We start from the raw sequence: 16,227 nt of genomic DNA on the forward strand, positions 1-16,227 counted from the left end.
TCAGTTTGAAGTACTAGGGAGAAATACAGGAATATCCTGAAAATAAATTTACAAGTAAAGCTCTCAAAGAAAGGCAAGGCTAGAAATTACCAACTTACGGATGCTAAAAAAAGCCACAAGAGCTTGAGAGGACGTAAGGAGAACACAAAACAAGAAGAGCACTAGGCAATTATACATAAACTAGACAACCAACAAGCACCTACTGTGGGGCACAGGCGACTCTCCTCAGTATTCTGTAATAGCCTTTATGGGAAAAGGATCTGAAAAAGAATAGCTACGTGTGTGACACGTGTATGACATGTGTAACCAAATCACTTTGCTGCGTGCCTGAAACTAACGCAACACCGGAAATCAGCCACACTCATAAAGCCACACTTACATAAAGTAAGAATCAAACTAAAAAAAAAGAAAAGCGCTAGACAGAAGTAGAACCCTGTGAAGAAGTGAAGTCGCTCAGTCGTGTCCAACCCTTCGTGAGCCCATGGACTGTAGCCTACTGGGCTCCTCCATCCATGGGATTCTCCAGGCAAGAGTACGGGAGTGGGGCACCATTGCCTTCTCCAGGAGACCTTCCTGACCCAGGGATTGAACCCGGGTCTCCTGCATTGTAGGCAGACGCTTTACCGTTTGTGCCATCAGGGAAGAAGTAGAATACTTCAATAATTATAGGGAGACAGGGTCCTGGCTGGGTTGCTCAGGAGAGCACGGAGTGATCAGGATGATGGGCCAGGGGTTAACATCTTTGCTGACCATGAAGGGATGACTTAGGAGGTCGGCAGATGGAGCAACAAGACAGATACGACGAGTCTCAAATGCGATGTCCCATGACAAGCGAGAAGCGATTGTCAAGAAGAGTCGCCAGTGAACAGTGGGAATGGTTCTCTCTGCCTGGCTCCAGGGCACAAGTGTGGGGACATGAACAGTCTCAGTCACAGTCCCGGGAAGGAATACAGGAACAGGCTGGAGGGCAAGCACTGTCCTCAGGGAAAAGTCAGGCTTCAACCAGACCAAGGAGACAGAGGAGGTATCCCGTGAAGTGGGGGTACAGGCAGTTTGGCCATCCCAGAACAGGGGCTCTTCACAGCCCAGAGAGGGGACCTGGGAGGGAACGTATGTAGCAGTCCCATCTGTCATTTTCAATTTTCTAGAAGCCACAGTTTTAAGAAATAAAAAGAAACAGTAAAATTAATTGGTAACATATTTTAATTTAACCCAGTATATCCAAAATAACTGTACTTTATAAAATAATTGCACATACAATCATTCCCTGTTGGCTCAGATGGTAAAGAATCTGCCTGCAATGCAGGAGAAATGGGTTTGATCGCTGGGTCGGAAAGATCCCCTAGAGAAGGATACCCACCGCAGTATTCTTGCCTGGAGAATTCCATGGACAGAGGAGCCTGGCGGGCTACAGTCCATGGGACGGCAAAGAGTCGGATACAAGTGAGCAACTAACACTCACTCACCCGACATACAATCAATATGAAAAACTAGTAATGAGATAGTCTACACTCTTTCTTTCATGCTAAGTTTTCCAAGTCTGGTACGTACAATACTTTACACTGAGAGCACATCTCAGCTCTGACCAGCCACCTTTCAAGTGCTCAGCAGCTACATGTGCCCAGGGGCTATCTTACAGAACAGACGATGAGTCAGGAGCAAGAAAACAGAACAGTTTAGCAACAACAGTACAAGAGAGGAGTAATGACTGGAAGGGTCTGCATCCTAAATATTCAACAAAAATCAGGACATGGAGCAACGTGAAAATTAAAAGCTCTAAGGAATCCAACAGAACTTGCAGAGCCTGAATGGACAGAAGCGGCTGAATCAGGAGAGCCATGTCTGGAATGGCTGTGGGGAAACTGGAAAATGTTTTGCCCCAGTGCTCTCAGTTGTACAGAGGGAGAGCCAATGCTCAGGAAGATAAACTGATTTTCTAATGGCCAATGCGGCAGCCTTCCCATCCTGACTTTATTCTAGAGTTGCTATAATCATCTCGATCACTGTCTTTAAAGATGGAAGTACTGTAATTCTAGCAAGCCAGGGATATGTAAGAAGCATCAGGAGAGGTATCTTTATTTAAAGCAGCATTTCACTGCCACACAAAGGCTCAACTCTGACCGAGGCATGCCAATCCTACCGGCCCTCTCTTACCTTGTGGAAGAAGGCAGCACCTGTCAGCACCATGGACAGCTCACACGAGTAGTTGGAGTTGTAGAGCCAGGACTGGTGAGGGATGTCCCACGCATGGTAGCGGCCAGGGAAACCCACAATGCGGTCCCGTGCTTCTCTCCACACCCTCGTAAAACACAAGCATATGCACACACCTGAGTACAAAGCTCTAGGGTTATCAGAAATGTGCAGAATTATTGCCTCCATTTTGCAGGATCTCTCTTTTTGAGCTGTTACTTCTTTTTTCTTTTTAATTTTATATACCAAATCAATCACAAACCAAACAGAATAAAAACAAAGTATCACCCATAGTTTCCTTAATAAGCACCTGCTTATCAATCCTCTAACTTTTGATGCTGGTGGCCAGCATCTCTCCAGCCGTTGCATAAAGAACAAGCTGGAGAAACACGGAAAGGCTCTAAGGAGTCTAAGGCATTTAAAGGTCTCCAGGATGGGGTAAGTACAACAATCTTCTGAGAAGCAGGAAGAAGATAATTTTTATATCTATTTCTTTTTAATATTATTTAATTTCTTAAGCTTTAGTTTTAAAGATTATAACATACTAGTATGGGAAGACATGTACATAATTTATGTACATTGTATAGTATACTTAACTCCTCTTTTACTGAGTGACCCTGATCTAACCACAGGAGACTGCTGCCTAGAGTTGGGTGCAACAGTCTAAAATTCTGATTGGAGCAGAGCTGAGGTGGAAACCTGTACCATGAAAAGCAGTGGTCTACAGAACCGTACAAATGAAAGACTTCGTAAATGTAAGAAATAAGTTGGGAATGTTTCCAGGATAATTTTCTAACATCTCCAAATTACCTTACCTCTAGGTAAAGTACAACAAATAAAATCAGTTTCATAGGCTGAAATCCACGGTCCTGCAGAAGTGCTTCAGGTGTACCATAAAAAAGGATCCATCACCTCCTCCCTCCACCTCACTCCAACAGAGATTCAAACTGCCTAACAAAGTCCCTCATCACCCATGAACCCTCAGCTCCTAAAGCACACAAGATTTCATTTCAAGAGTCCCGCTCCTGTTAAGTTTGAAAGCAACTAACCTAGCCCAGTGGGCTTTCCAGGTGGTTCAGCAGTAAAGAATCCACCTGTCAATGCAGGAGATGCTGGAGATGAGGGCCCAATATCTAGGTTGGGAAGATGCCTGGAGAAGGAAATGGCTATCCCCTCCAGTATTCTTGCCTGAGAAATCCCAGGGCAGAGGGGCCTGGCAGGCTACAGTCCATGGGGTCACAAAGACTTGCCCACGACTGACGATGCATACACAGACACACACAGACACACACATACACACAGTCTAGCCCAGAAGATGAGAAATTACAACTTATATCACAGCACGGCAGCCGTCTAGATGGGCGTTCCGCCACATCCCACCCAAACCCCTACCTCTATCCTCGTTTACCTCCTAACACAGACTTCCAAACACTCACCTAAAAAGCTATGTTTTAATAATATATTTTGACAGTTACAGAATATAAGGATTGTTAATAAATACCAACAGCATATTCGAAGGCTATTATCAATACTCTTAAAAATACTGATCCCTTCAAATGCCTCCAGGAACAGAAACCTACCTTCCAGTCCATGACCCCTCACTGTAAAACTCACTCTTTTTAAAAATAAAGTTTATTGAGATATAAATCACATAGAAGACTCACTTGTTTAAAAGTGTATGATTCGCTGGGTTTATTATTTAATATACTCACAAAGCTATGCAACCATCACCCCTTCGGAGTATTTTCATAACCTATTAATAAAAGAAACTCCATAACCACTAGCAGCGTAGCAGTCATTCCCCACTCACCCCCAACCCCCAGTCTCATGGGAACCACTAATCTACCTTGTGTCTCCACGGCTCTGCTTGTTGCAGACATTTCACATGAACGGACTCACACAGTACATGAGCTTTCGTGACTGGCTTGTTTTACTCAGCCTGTTTTCATGTTGTAGCACGTGTCAGCACTTCAATCCTTTCTGTTGCCAAGTAATATTCCACTGTATCGATATACTACTGTTTGTTTATCCATTCATCAGCTGAAGGACATTCTGATTGTTTATACTTCTCTTGTTTTAGCTTTTTTGACAACTGATTTTTCTTTGGTGTGTGGCAAAACACACATAACATGAAATTTACCATTTTAATTATTTTCAAGTATACAGTTCAATGGCATTAAGTATATTCCCACTGTTAAATGATCATCACAATCATTTATCTCCAGAATGTTTCCATCTTTCCAACCTAAAACCTGACCCATTAAACATTAACTTGGCATTCTTGCCTTCCTTTAGTCCCAGGCCCCCGCCATTCTACTTCGTCCCTATGAACCTGACTACTGTGAGTGCCTCAGATAACCTGAATCATGTTTATACTGACTCTTATAAATAATGCTGCTATGAACAGTCGTGGACTATTTTTGTACAGATACGTCTTTTCAATTCTCTTGGGTCTCTTTATCCATCCCTTAAAAACATACTATTTCCTTCTTTGCTACATAAGCTGAAGTTAGCCAAGATCCACATTATCTTTTGCCAGAGGGACAGTTTCTATGGATGTCTTTATTTATTTATTCTAAACCAAAGTACATCTGATTTACAATTTTTAGGTGCACAGCAAATTGACCAAGTTATATATATTATTTTTCAGCCTCTTTTCCATTAGAGGTTATCATAAGATATTGAATATAGCTCCCTGTGCTACACAGCAGGTCCTAATTATCTATTTTATAGACGTGTGTGTGTCAGTCGCTCAGCCATGTACAGCTCTGCAAAATGACACATGTATAGTAGTGTGTATCTTTTAATTTCAAATTCCTAAATTTAGCCCTCCCCCCATTTTCCCCTTTGGAACCACTAAGTTTGTTTCCTACGTCTGAGTCTATTTCTGTTTTGTAAACAAGTTCACTTGCACCATTTTTTTTAGATTCCACATGTAAGTGACGTCACATGACATCTGACTTTCTGTAACTTTCTTCACTTAGTGTGATAATCTCTAGGTCCATCCATGTTGCTGTAAATGGCATTATTTCACTCTTTTTATGGTTGAGAAATATTCCACGGTATCTATATGCCACATCTTCTTTATCCATTCATCTGCTGATATCAACATTTAGGTTGCTTCCATGTCTCAACTACTGTAAACAGTGCTGCAATGAACATCGGAATGCACATATCCTTTCGAAAAGGGAACCCTCCTACACTCTTGGTGGAAATGTAAATTGGTACAGCCACTATGGAGAACTAAAAAACTAAAAACAGAGTTATCTTATAATCCAGCAATCCCATCCCTAGGCATACATGTGGAAAAGATGAAAACTCTAATTCAAAAGCAAAGTTTCTAGATCAAAGGATGCCCAAACAAATGAGAAAATGCTCAGGGTAATGGAAGATTTGGAAGTAGCGTCAGAGATAATTCACTTGTCTTATAACCAGAGACTAAACCTCAAATTTCTAATGATGGTAAGAGACTCTTAACCACTTGATAATAAAAAGGCAGAGGGTCTGAGCAGACATTTCTCCAAAGGAGATGAACAGATGGTCACTGAGCACATGAGAAGATGCTCAGTGCCATCAGTTATACGGCTTCCCATTATTCTCTCACCACTTGGAAACCTGGTGACAAATGGAAAAGACCAAAAATCTTTCTAAATCAAGAACCACAGAAGATAGCAAACACCAGTTATCTTAACAAGCTTCCAATTCGTCAAAGCAGGACTGCTTATCTAATCGTTCTCCGGATCTAGCGCTGATCGGCAATCCTCCTGTTAACACCCCATGACTCTGTCCACAGCCTCCAGTCCCTCAGGAGGCTCTCAAGTTCATCACGCTGTATCGGAAACACCCCACCTTCCCGTCCCTCCCCGTCACCATCAATAACAACAACTGTGATGGCAAAGGCCCATTTCTGCTATCATCACATGGCTTTTTTCCTTTCATAAAATCAAGGCAAGAGAGCTGGTTACTTATTATTATGGTAATGTGAAATCCAGTGGGATTTTCACAACTGCTAACAACAGATTCTCGCCTCAATAACATAGTGGTAGGAGGAGGTCAGAGGAAATGAGAGGCTGGGTGAGGGAGAGGAAGAACAGATGTTCCACTTTGTCAGAAATGTGCCAGGTAACCACACATGGGCCTAAGACAAATACAGCAGTAAAGCTGCTGCTCCTTTCATCCAAGCGTCTGCACTTACCCACTTAAAGCAGCCAGGCTCTCAGTGCCCGAAACAAAAGCACATCCTGGATCTATACTTCGTTTGAACAAGATCCCCAAGGATATCTACTCCAGTGCTTCCCAAACTATGTGGCGAAGAAGTTAATTTTCCCTGGGCTTGTTCGTGCTTTTGTAAAAATACAATAAAAATGAATTGCATGGTTTCTTAAATATAACACCAAAAGGACAAGTAACCAAAGAAAACCTAGACAAACTGGACTTCATTAAAATGAAAAGTTTTGTGCTTTGAAGGACACCATCAAGAATGTGAAAAAACAACCCATGGAATAAGAGGAAAAAATTACAGATCATTATCCCGGATAAGGGACTTGTACCTAGAATATACAAAGAACTCTGACAACTCAAAAACAAAAAGACAAACCAGTCATGTACACACTGCTATATTTAAAACAGAAAACCAACAAAGACCTACTGTATATCAGGGACCTCTGCTCAATGTAATATGCTAGCCTGGATGGGAGGAGACTCTGGGGAAGAATGGATACACATATATATATGGCTGAGTCCCTTTGCTGTTCACCTGAAACTCCCACAACATTAACTGGCTATATCCCACTACAAAATAAAAAGTTTAAAGTTTAAAAAAAAAAAACAGACAACCCAAATAACAAACAGCAAAGTATCTAAATAGACATTTCTTCAAAAAAGATATATAAGTTATTCCTAACAGACAACCCAAATAACAAACAGCAAAGTATCTAAATAGACATTTCTTCAAAAAAGATATATAAGTTATTCCTAAACATATGAAAAGATGAGCAATATCCTAAGTTATTATGGAAATGCAAATCAAAACTACACTGAAATACCACTTTGCATCCAGTAGGAGGGCTATAAATAAAATACAGAAAATATCAAGTGTCGACAAAGACACAGAGAAATCTCAACCCTCATTCACTGCTGGTGCAATATAAAATGGTGCAGCTACTCTGGAAAACAGGCTGGGAATTCTTCAAAATGTTAAACCAAGAGTTACCATATGATCCAGTAACTCCACTCCAAGGTATGTCTCTATAAACAGTCATATAAAAAAGCATGTGCATGAATGTTCATAGCAGGATTCACAATAGCAAAGAAGCAGAAATGACGCAAGTGTCAAAAAATGGACAAATAAAACGTGTGTGTGTATGTTCAGTCATGTCCAACTCTCTGCGACCCCACGGACGCAGCCTGCCAGCTCCTCTGTCCGTGGGATTTCCCAGGCAGGAACAGTGGAGTTGGCTGCTATTTCTTTCTCCAGGGAATTCTAACCCAGGGGTCAAATCCACATCTCCTGCACTGGTAAGCACAATCTCTACCACTGAGCCACCTGGGAGTCAACAAAATGTGTCCATCCATACAGAATGAAGCACTGACAGGTGCTACAAGACAGATAAACTCGGAAAACACTATGTTAAGTGAAAGAAACCAGTTACCAAGGAGCACTTATTATACGGTACCATTTACATGGGATGTCTGCAACAGATACATTTACAGAGAAACTAAGTACATTAATGGCTGCCAGTGGTTTAGAGGAGGAGTTGGAGAAAAACAGAGCATGACTGCTAATGGGTGCAAGATTTCTCCTGATGGTAATGAAGGTTTCTAGAACCGATTATGGTGACAGCTGCACAACCTTGTAAATACACTAAGAGCCACTGAATGGGACACTTAAATGAGTGAACTGTATGACGTATGAATTACAGTCAATAAATGTTTCTCAAAAATGAATTACAAGAAAAATGTTCACACTTGGATGTCATGGTAAATGTCAAGTTATTTAAAGGCTTCTAAATGTCTACCCTCAGTTTCTGACCTTACCTCACTCTGGACAGGAAATAAGCTGTCCATGAGTCAGCGCCAGGACTGGACACACTCTGAGTGGCCCTGATCGACTCTGTTCTCTCATCTGTACTATTCCTTCAAAGTGAGATATTTAAGTCCTGGGGCTTCCCAGGTGGCACCAGTGGTAAAGAACCCTCCTGCCAATGCAGGAGACCTAAGAGATGTGGGTTCAACCCCTGGGTCGAGAAGATCCCCTGGAGAAGGGAATGGCAACCCTCTCCACTATTCTTGCCTGACAATCCCATGGACAGAGGAGCCTGGCAGGCTACAGTCCCTGGGGTGGCACAGAATCAGACACAGCTGAAGCGACTTAGCACACAAGATGTCTCAGGTACTACCAGCTAAGAAATTCATTTGGCTGCCTCATCCAGGTTTTAAGTTAGTTTCCTGTCACTTGCCAACAAAAGCGTTTCTCGATTAAAAATCAGCTCCTCACCGAAACCCAAACATGATTTCATCATGGCGGAGGTGAGCGTCATCATCAATAGACAGGATGGCTTCTGTCTCGATTCCATTCCACGGCAGGAATCGGTTGTTCAGACTGTTCTTCTCAGTACGAACCACCTGTAAAGAGAAAGGAAAAACACTGATGATCAGTGCTGCACCGCAGAAGGCAAAACCAAGGCTGTCTTTAGGTCAAAGGAGACTGTGGCTAAATATACTGAAGTGAAGAAGAACTAAAGAGCCTCTTGTTCCAATATTCATTGGAAGGACTGATGCTGAAGGTCCAATACTTTGGCCACTTGATGTGAAGAACCGACTCATTGGAAAAGACCCTGATGCTGGGAAGATTGAAGGCAGGAGGAGAAGAGGGCAACAGAGGATGAGATGGTTAGACACAGCATCACTGATTCAGTTAACATGAACTTGAGCAAACTCTGAGTGATACTGAAGAGAGTGGAGCCTGGCATGCTGTGGTTCACGGGGTCCCAAAGAGTTGCACACGATTCAGAGATGCAATAACAACAACAGCAAAACCAAACTGTAAAATCTAGCATACCTCTTACAGGAATAAAAACCACCTTATAACTCAGCAAATTCATAAAGACTTCACACTGTAACCTTTATTCATTTGCTAACTAACTTTCCTGGGAAACAAGCTAAAGCTGAGCATTATTTTAAGTATGCAACGGACACGGTTTAGGGATATTAAAAATAACTTTCCCAAGAGAACACAAAGTGGCAGAGCAGAACTGAGGTTATGATCCTCAGCTCTGGAATCCCCTTGAAACCCAGCTCAGAACTCCCTGGAGTCTGTGTCCTTTCTGAGTCCCGATTCAAGGCCTTTCTTTTCAGTCTAAAACAACAAAGGCGAGCCCGTCCAGCTGGGGTTAATTACTTTGCTTCTGCAACTGCTCCCTGCATCGCTGACTACACTTACAAGAGCCTTTTCTTTCCAGGTGAACCCGACTCGGTAAAACTAAGAGCTCTGTGTCCAGAGAAATTCCGCATTCAAAGAATCTCTACCCCAAGTGACAGACATAAGCAAAGCTGTTTCTTCCCGAAACAAAGACGCAGTGCTCAATCGCAAGAGTTGCGTTATGATTTTTAAACTTATTTAAATGTGCCTCCCTGGGAGGCTTCCCCAGTGGACTTCCCTGGTGGCTCAGACAGTAAAGCGTCTGTCTACAATGCAGCAGACCCAGGTTCAATCTCTGGGTCAGGAAGATCTCCTGGAGAAGGAAATGGCACCCCACTCCAGTATTCTTGCCTGGAAAACCCCATGGACAGAGGAGCTTGGTGGGCTACAGTTCATGGGGTCACAGAGAGTCAGACACGACTGAGCGACTTCACTTTCACTGTTTTTCTTTCAAATGTGCCTCAGATAGTAGCTACTACTAGTAGTAGCTTTCTTATTCACTTTGACTCTGAAACTCGAACAAGGATGAACAGACTTGAGTACTCTGACAGCTCCTTTAATTTTATGGTTTCTATACCAATTAATTCATTGACTAACTAGTAAGGACTCATTTTATTCTCAAAAGCCAGAAACAAAGAGAACGTCTTGAGTAGCCATCTTTCTCGACAGCTGGGAAGGGACATCCTTCTTGCAATGGGACACCTGTACTGAGGCTCAACTTTCCATAACGTGATGACTGTAATTTTATCCAGGGTCTAAAAGCTGAGTGTGTGTGTTCGCTGGTTGGTCACTTTGTGCAGCATGTGGGAGCTCAGTTCCCCAACCAGGAACTGAACCCATGGCCCCTGCACTGGGAGTGCAGAATCTCAGCCACTGGACCACCAGGGACGTCCCTGTGAATGGTTTTAAAGGTCCTCCCATGACCTTGTGAGCACCGTCTCTCCAGCTTAAAATCCTTTCTCTCTTGTTCCTCCACCCCAACTATTCTGCCCCTGAACACCCGGCTCAGACGTCTCCTCGCTCACCAATATGTCAAAAGTACTAATAATCACTTCTTCTATGTTCTTAAAGCAGAGACCTCACATTTCAATTAATTCATTCCAGCACACTTAGAATCCAATTAGTTCAGAGCCAGAAGGGCCTCAGAGATTGTTCAGTCAACTTTTACTTTGCACATGGACAACAGGCCCCTCACAGAGCTAGACTCCTAACTCAGGCCTCCTAACTCCAAATCAGTCTTTTTCTGGTAAACTTAGGTTAAACTTGTAAGTCTCATCTAGCTAAGGCCCCATGAAAAATGCACTATTAATTTGTGTACTATCAAGAAATAAAAATGCTGCCAAATAAGAAAATTATGAAAAATAGTTCATCATTTAGACTGTTTACTCTAGTAAAGAGCTTTTTAAAATTTCAACTCAGTCCCAGAGGAGTCCCTACCAAGTCAGCACAAGGGGAAGTTAGTAACAGATTTGCTGCTACCAACAGCAGACATCAGGGGCAAAGCAAAAGACACTGAAATCCATCTTGCCCTGCAGCACTTCTGAACAAGATAAAAATCTCCGAGCTTATAGCCTGGACCTCCCTAGCTTGGGTTCAGCAGTGACAGAACAAGGGCACTGAAGCCCGGGTCAGGAGAAAGAGAGGAACAAGCAGGGGGAGGCGGCCAGGTGCTCAACCCCCAGGGAGGGGAGGGTGGCCACCGGACCAGGGGTCAACCGCCAACATCCAGCGACGGTAAAATGCCATCTGAGGCTTAAGACACACCCAATTTCAGAGATGCGGAAATGTAAAGTAACGCCCACCCTGGGTCGGTGGACCTCAGCAGTTGTGCACTGTTAACACCTGCCCCCACAAACTACCCCGGGATCTTTCACGTTACTTTCCAAGCGCACCCAGCATTCACTCAACACAGACCGGCAATGCTGCCAGTTCAGCGGAACAGAGCTTTCCCTCAACCCTAACAGGGAATACACATCGCTTAAAATGAAGAAAACAACGGTAAAACATCCGGTTACTGAATGTTCAATTATAGGTTACCAATTCTGTGGGTCAATCACCAAGAGGACTGTCTATACCACAATTAACAATTCAGGGGCTTCCCTGGTGGCACAGTGGATAAGAATCCGCCTGCCGACGCAGGGGACATGGGTTTGACCCCTGGTCTGGGAAGACCCCACGTGCCATAGAGGAACTAAGCCCACACAGTACGACTGCTGAGCCTGCGTTCTAGAGCCTGCAAGCCGTACCAGTAAAGCCCGTGCCCCTGGGGTCTGTGCTCTACGAGAAAAGCGTCCCCAGTGAGAAGCTCTCACATCGCAAGGAAGCGCAGCCCCACTCACTGTAACTACAGAAAGCCCATAAGCAGCAACGAACACTCAGCAGAACCAAAAAGAAAAGGAAAAACAAAAAAAATCCAGCAACACAGCACAGAGCTCTAGTACTCAAAGTGTGATCCCAAGGTCAACAACAACATGGGCATCACCCTGGACTCCGTTAGAAAGGCAGAATTGCCAGCCTTCACTTTCCCTTTTCACTTTCACACACTGGAGAAGGAAATGGCAACCACCCCAGTGTTCTTGCCTGGAGAATCCCAGGGACGGGGGAGCCTGGTGGGCTGCTGTCTATGGGGTCGCACAGAGTCGGACACGACTGAAGCGACTTAGCAGCAGCAGCAGCAGCAGCAGCAGCAGCTAAACCTACCAAGCCAGGACCTGTGTTTTAACAAGATCTCCAGAGTGAGTCCTAGGCACGCCGCACTTTGAGAGGCGCTGGGACAGAGAGGAAAGCGTGGCTTTGGAGTCAACCAGAAAAACGTGAGTTCAGATTTCAATTTTATCACTTACTACACGCATGAACCTGGGTAAGCAACCTCTGTGCTGAGTCAACACAGCACCATGTTGGGCGAAAAATGGGAGCTACTTACCAGCCACACTTGACAACACTGCAGTCAACTCCTTCATCTAAAATTCAGAAACAACAACAGAAACTAAAACCATCATGCTGTGATACCTAGAACACAGCCAAACTTTCTGTCTCATTACAAAGTGAATCCAATCAAGAGGACCTGCCTGTCCTGTGGAAAAGCGAGACGGAGCGGAAGGTCTCTTATCAACTGTGTGTTGGCCTAGATTTCACATTCAGTTTTTTTAGCAAGTTTATCAAAGTTCATTAAGAGGCAGGGCCATTAAGAACAAGTCCTCTGGATTCAGGAATACAGCACGTGTTCTGTCTCAGCTCATCCTGGCATTACTCCTCGGGGCTGGGCAACAGCAAGATCTTCAGGGTAAGGGAGCTGAATCGGAATAAAGGAGAAGGTTTCCAGGGTTCAGAGACACAGAGTCAAGAACGGCGGCAGCCCGCTTGTGGCTAACCCGCGAGAAACTCCGGTCAGCAGGTCTGCTGTAAGGATTCTCAGCGAGGAGTGGCTGTGACCCCCAAGGGGCAAGACAGCATCTGTGCACACGTTTGGTTGTCACCACTGGGTGGCCGGCGGCTTACTTGCACTTAGTGGGCAGAGGCCAGGGATGGTGCTAAATCTCACACTGCACAGGGCTGCTCCCCACAACAGAGAACTATCCAGCCCAAATGTCACTGCGCCATTTTCAGAATCAACCACCAGGAGAGAGCAAAGCCAACTCTGAATACGTGTAATTCATAATGTAAGCAAGTCCCCTCTTTCTCATAACCAAAAAGAGATTTCTGCCTTTACAAAGTTCACAAATACAAACTAAAATCAAAGGGTGAGGGGAGGGTGGGAGGAGTAAAAGCTTTCTCTGGGACTTTCCTGGTGGTCCAGTGGCCAAGACCTCAAGCTCCCAATGCCGGGGGCCTGGGTTCAATCCCAGACCCCACATACCACAACTTACGGTCCCACATGGCACACCTAAGACCCAGCACAGCCAGATAAATAAATTAAAATTTCCTTTTAGAAAAAGCTTTCTTCTACCAGTTTTGCTTCAGAGCTGTAGCGCTTAATGGCTAGACAAAAGCTCAGCAAATCAACCGTTATCCACTCTGGCACCAAAATCAGAAGGACAAAGAGATTCAAGTATCTGTAACGCAAACACGCAGAACAGCCTGGGCCTCTAAGGATCTGACAAAGGGCAGATCAAACGCGAAAGAAGTGAGTCAGCCAGAAGTAAGGTTTCATGTTCAGGAAACATTCTCACTTCTGTTGATGTCGTTTTCTTTCAAATTAAAACAATGCTCCTCCCCACTCCCTCAACACTGGCTATTTTTTTTCACGCCTTATGACTACAGCTTAGTGACTTGTGAACATGAAGACGGACCTTCAAGCTATTGATCTAACTACTGGTATGGCACTAGCCAGAACATACAGGGCACGTGCTGCCATACAGAAGACGCTCCACCAGTGTCCACAAATGAAGACACAAACAGGAAGCAGGACCTAACCTAGCCCAGTCCCAGCCATGTGTTCAGAATAGGGAATAAAGACTTGAGAAGTTTATATGTCAACTATAAACACGGATTATACTGAAACCTCTTAGTATCCAATCTAGTTTTCTAGAGCAAAAAAAAACAAAAATCCATCAACCTACACCAGTCAAGGTCAGGAGCAGTGGTCCCTAACACTCTTTTTCCTGTTTCACACACAATACTCGCTGATGATGGCTCCCTAGTCCTCTATTCACCTCCATTCATGAAGGTGGCCGTCTTCTCACCACAACAGAATAGGGCAACAAGCACAACCTAGACGCCTACTATATGCAAATGCATGAGGTGTCTGCTTCATACAAAAACATACAAAAAACAATCAGTATCTTCAGTTAACATTCAACCTGGGTTCTGAGGAATTCTGGAGTTTATGAATGATACAAGAACTACTACTTAAATAGAATCCTTTCTGCCAATATGTGAACTAACCATTTGGGTTCTAAATTCAGGTAGAATCAGCAAATCCACGTTAATGAGCCAAGTATCAATTCACCCAGTAAGTATTTAATTAGCTATCATGATAAGTCCTTTCCCAACTAGTAGCAAATAGCTCAGTATCTGGGGGCTTCCCCCATGGCTCGGGGGTCAAGAACCTGCCGGCAGTGCAGGAGACATAGACTCAGCCCCAGGTCAGGAAGATTCCCAGGAGGAGGAAACGGCAACCCACTCCAGTATTCTTGCTGGGAAAAGTCCCACGGACAGAGGAGCCTGGCGGGCTAGCCAGCAAGAAATGAAGCCTTTAACGGCCCAGCTGGCAGAGGCCCAAGCCTGAACTGTAATGACTCTTGAGTTAACACTGCCGGTTTCTCCTCCAACCTTCCTCAGCAGACTCCTGGGGCAACAGGACTAAAATAACCACCCTGGCATGACATTAAGTTCCCCAGACAGAACCTGCCTTGTTCAATTCTAGTATCAAGGACTGGGAGAGAGGGGGAAAAGGGCTGAAAAACCACCTCGTATCTCCACAATCTTCTCTTGGGCAACATAGCGCATTCTAGCCTCATCTCCAGAGACCTTGGAGACTCCCACAGCAGTGCGATACACTTCTCTCTGAATCACCATCTCCACCATGACTGCCCCATCCAGGCCACCAGCACCCCTGACCTGGGCTCCTGCAATAGCCTTTCAACTGTGTCTGCTCTCTCCCCCACCATCCCACAGTATCATATTTCTCTCTGCTCAAAACCCTCCCCTTGCACCCTCACACACTGAGAATAAAACCTTCAGTCCTCACCAGGGCCTACATGTGCTGCCTCTGTCTCCTCCGAGCTCCTCTCAAGCTCTACTCTGGATCATTCCACCCAGGGTACACAGGGTCCCCCTGCCATGGCCTGAGCACAAGCTTCCTGCACTTCCTGTTCTCTGTACATCCCCCCAGGATTAACATGGTCCATTCTCCCACTTCCCTCAGGCTTCTGCTCAAATGTCACCTCTTCAAAAAAGTCCTCCTAGGCACCCTATTTAAAGGAGCTGTACCCTTTATAGAGAAGAGAACTAAAAATTAAGAATGGAAGGACTCGGCTGTCAGGGACCTAAAAACAAGCGCGTATACAGCATAGAGATGGACAGTGTTTTCAGCGGGCAAGACTACACGGTGAACAACAAAGTCCCCTTTGGAAAACTCCACAAGGACCGATTTTGATGTTCTCATTTCCACAGGATGCTCCAACAAGGCCACCTATGTACTCTTTTCCAGAATGTAAAGCAGAGTGAAAAAGATGTGTTAGTTGGTCAGAATAAAGTAGTGACTTGAACCAATATTCTGGGTGAGGCTGTGTATCAGACACCAGCTGGAGGCTCCTGCCCACCCAGACGCAGCCTCCTGCTGACGATGATATTAACTCTGGACAAAAACACCAAAAGAGCATTACCTGAAGACACCAGGGTGAGCAGGAGGCGACACATTACGAAGGGGAGCCAAAATTTAGGAAGGAATTACTGACATGGGGAGAATCACCACTGCTTTCACCTTGAGCGTAGACCAGAGCTGGTACCAAGGAGGATAGCTTAAACTTGCATATAGCACCCAAGCTGTTCTGGCCTGAGGAATAAGAGGGAAGAGCCTGGGGCAACCACAACTCCTGGAAGAAAGGGGTTGCAGCAGAGAGAGACCAGATAGGAGACTCCAAGTTCTGTGTATAAACCGCCCGGTCTCCAGGTCA

At 44.5% G+C, this 16,227-nt stretch overlaps 1 protein-coding gene across 2 annotated transcripts in view; it reads right to left on the reverse strand.

The window, feature by feature from the left end:
- Positions 1 to 16,227, reverse strand: part of EXTL3 (exostosin like glycosyltransferase 3) — a 100,223-nt gene that overhangs the window by 15,740 nt on the left and 68,256 nt on the right. For both annotated transcript variants that reach the window (XM_040236304.1, XM_040236235.1), the window contains exons 4-5: positions 8,687 to 8,814; positions 2,155 to 2,299 (exon numbers count right to left, since the gene is read on the reverse strand). In XM_040236304.1, the coding sequence (XP_040092238.1) occupies positions 2,155 to 2,299; positions 8,687 to 8,814 (273 nt within the window). The remainder of the gene's footprint in view (positions 1 to 2,154; positions 2,300 to 8,686; positions 8,815 to 16,227) is intronic.

Source organism: Oryx dammah, unplaced genomic scaffold (assembly GCF_014754425.2).
Source record: "Oryx dammah isolate SB20612 unplaced genomic scaffold, SCBI_Odam_1.1 HiC_scaffold_1, whole genome shotgun sequence".
NCBI lineage: Eukaryota > Metazoa > Chordata > Mammalia > Artiodactyla > Bovidae > Oryx > Oryx dammah.